General features: G+C 30.7%; 1 protein-coding gene across 1 annotated transcript in view; it reads left to right on the forward strand.

Moving 5' to 3' along the window:
• LOTGIDRAFT_176569 (hypothetical protein) overlaps positions 1-760 on the forward strand; it is a gene marked incomplete at both ends in the record, with an annotated part of 1,136 nt that extends 376 nt beyond the window's left edge. The window contains one exon of the mRNA XM_009054388.1: positions 111-760. Within this exon, the coding sequence (XP_009052636.1) occupies positions 111-760 (650 nt within the window). The remainder of the gene's footprint in view (positions 1-110) is intronic.
• Positions 761-1,544: the final 784 nt, after the last annotated feature.

Genomic DNA, 1,544 nt, shown 5'->3' on the forward strand with positions numbered 1-1,544 from the left:
TTCAATATCATAAAATATTAGGAACTGTATCATTGCCAATAAACATTCAAGGACTTACATTTCAATTTAATTTCATGTTATTCCCTATTTACATTACCCATTAATAATAGCTTTAGATTTTATGAAACAATATAATGTACAAATAGATATTGGACAAGGAATAGTTAATTTACAAGACAGATTAGCTGAAGTCATGTTAATAACACAAGACATAGGTTTTGTTAGGTCAACAAAATCAATAAAAATAAAAGCAAAATCTCATGCTGAAATTCCTGTTAGAATAAGTAAAACTCCACAAGATATCACGGCATTATTAGAACCAAGTAAATTTCTTAAGAATTTAAACTTATTAGGTGCAAAACGATTAGTAAAAATTAAAGCTATATATCAATTATTAAACCCTACAAATGTTGAAATAAGAATACCTAATAGGGCAATATTAGCAACAGCACAAAAGATTGATGATAACACTAAAACTGTTGATATAAATGATAATGAGTCCTCGTTAAATAATGTTAACATTATGTCAACATCGACAAGTACAAATGATAACAACAAATTAGATTTTGATTTAAGTGATTCAGATTTGTCTAATGAGGAGAAAGATAAATTAATTACCTTTCTAAACAATCACCGTAGTGTTTTTGCTACTAATCTTAAAGAATTAGGAACTACAAATCGCTATGAGCATTATATAGATACTGGTGATAATAAATCAGAATGTCTCATTACAGACAAAATCCTGAAACGCACAAAATAACAAAAGGACTTGTTGATGAAATATTATTCAACACAGCACATCAGACTGGCGCTCGCGCTCTTGTCAAAAAGAAAACATGTGACTGGAGATTTGCAGTTGATTACAGAAAATTGAATCAGATCACCAAACCAACCTTTTTTCCATTAATTCGTCTGGAAGATGTGATTGATTCAGTTGGAGAAAGTCATGCTCAGATCTTTACAGTCTTAGACTGTGCTTCAGGATTCTGGCAGTTTGGAATGGATAAGCGTACTCAGCATAAATCTGCTTTTATCACACAAGACGGTATTTTTGAGTGGAACCGGATGCCATTTTGATTCAGGAATGCTCCAATGCCATTTCAACTGGTCATGACTGACATTTATACAGAAATGTACTGGAAATATGCCTTAGTGTATGTAGATGAAATAATCATATTTAGCAAAAATTTCAAAGAACATCTACAGCATCTCCATAATGTGTTCCAAAAACTTAAAAATGATGGAATAACTCTTAAACCAAGTAAGTGTAAATTGGCCGCTAAACAAGTTAATTATTTAGGTCATGTATTTACGAAGGACGGAATTCAAGCCGATAATACTAAAACAAAAGCTGTTCAGGAAATGAAACCTCCAAAAACACAACAAGAAGTTCGACAATTTCTTGGCTTGTGTAATTATTACAGAAAATTTGTTCAAATTTTTTCAAAAATTGCTCATTCATTGAATCAGTTGTTACAAAAAGATCAAAAATTCACTTGGACTGAAGATTGTCAAAAATCATTTGAGGATTTAAAATACATTTG

The sequence above is a fragment of the Lottia gigantea genome (assembly GCF_000327385.1).
Source record: "Lottia gigantea unplaced genomic scaffold LOTGIsca_2143, whole genome shotgun sequence".
In the NCBI taxonomy this organism is placed as follows: domain Eukaryota; kingdom Metazoa; phylum Mollusca; class Gastropoda; family Lottiidae; genus Lottia; species Lottia gigantea.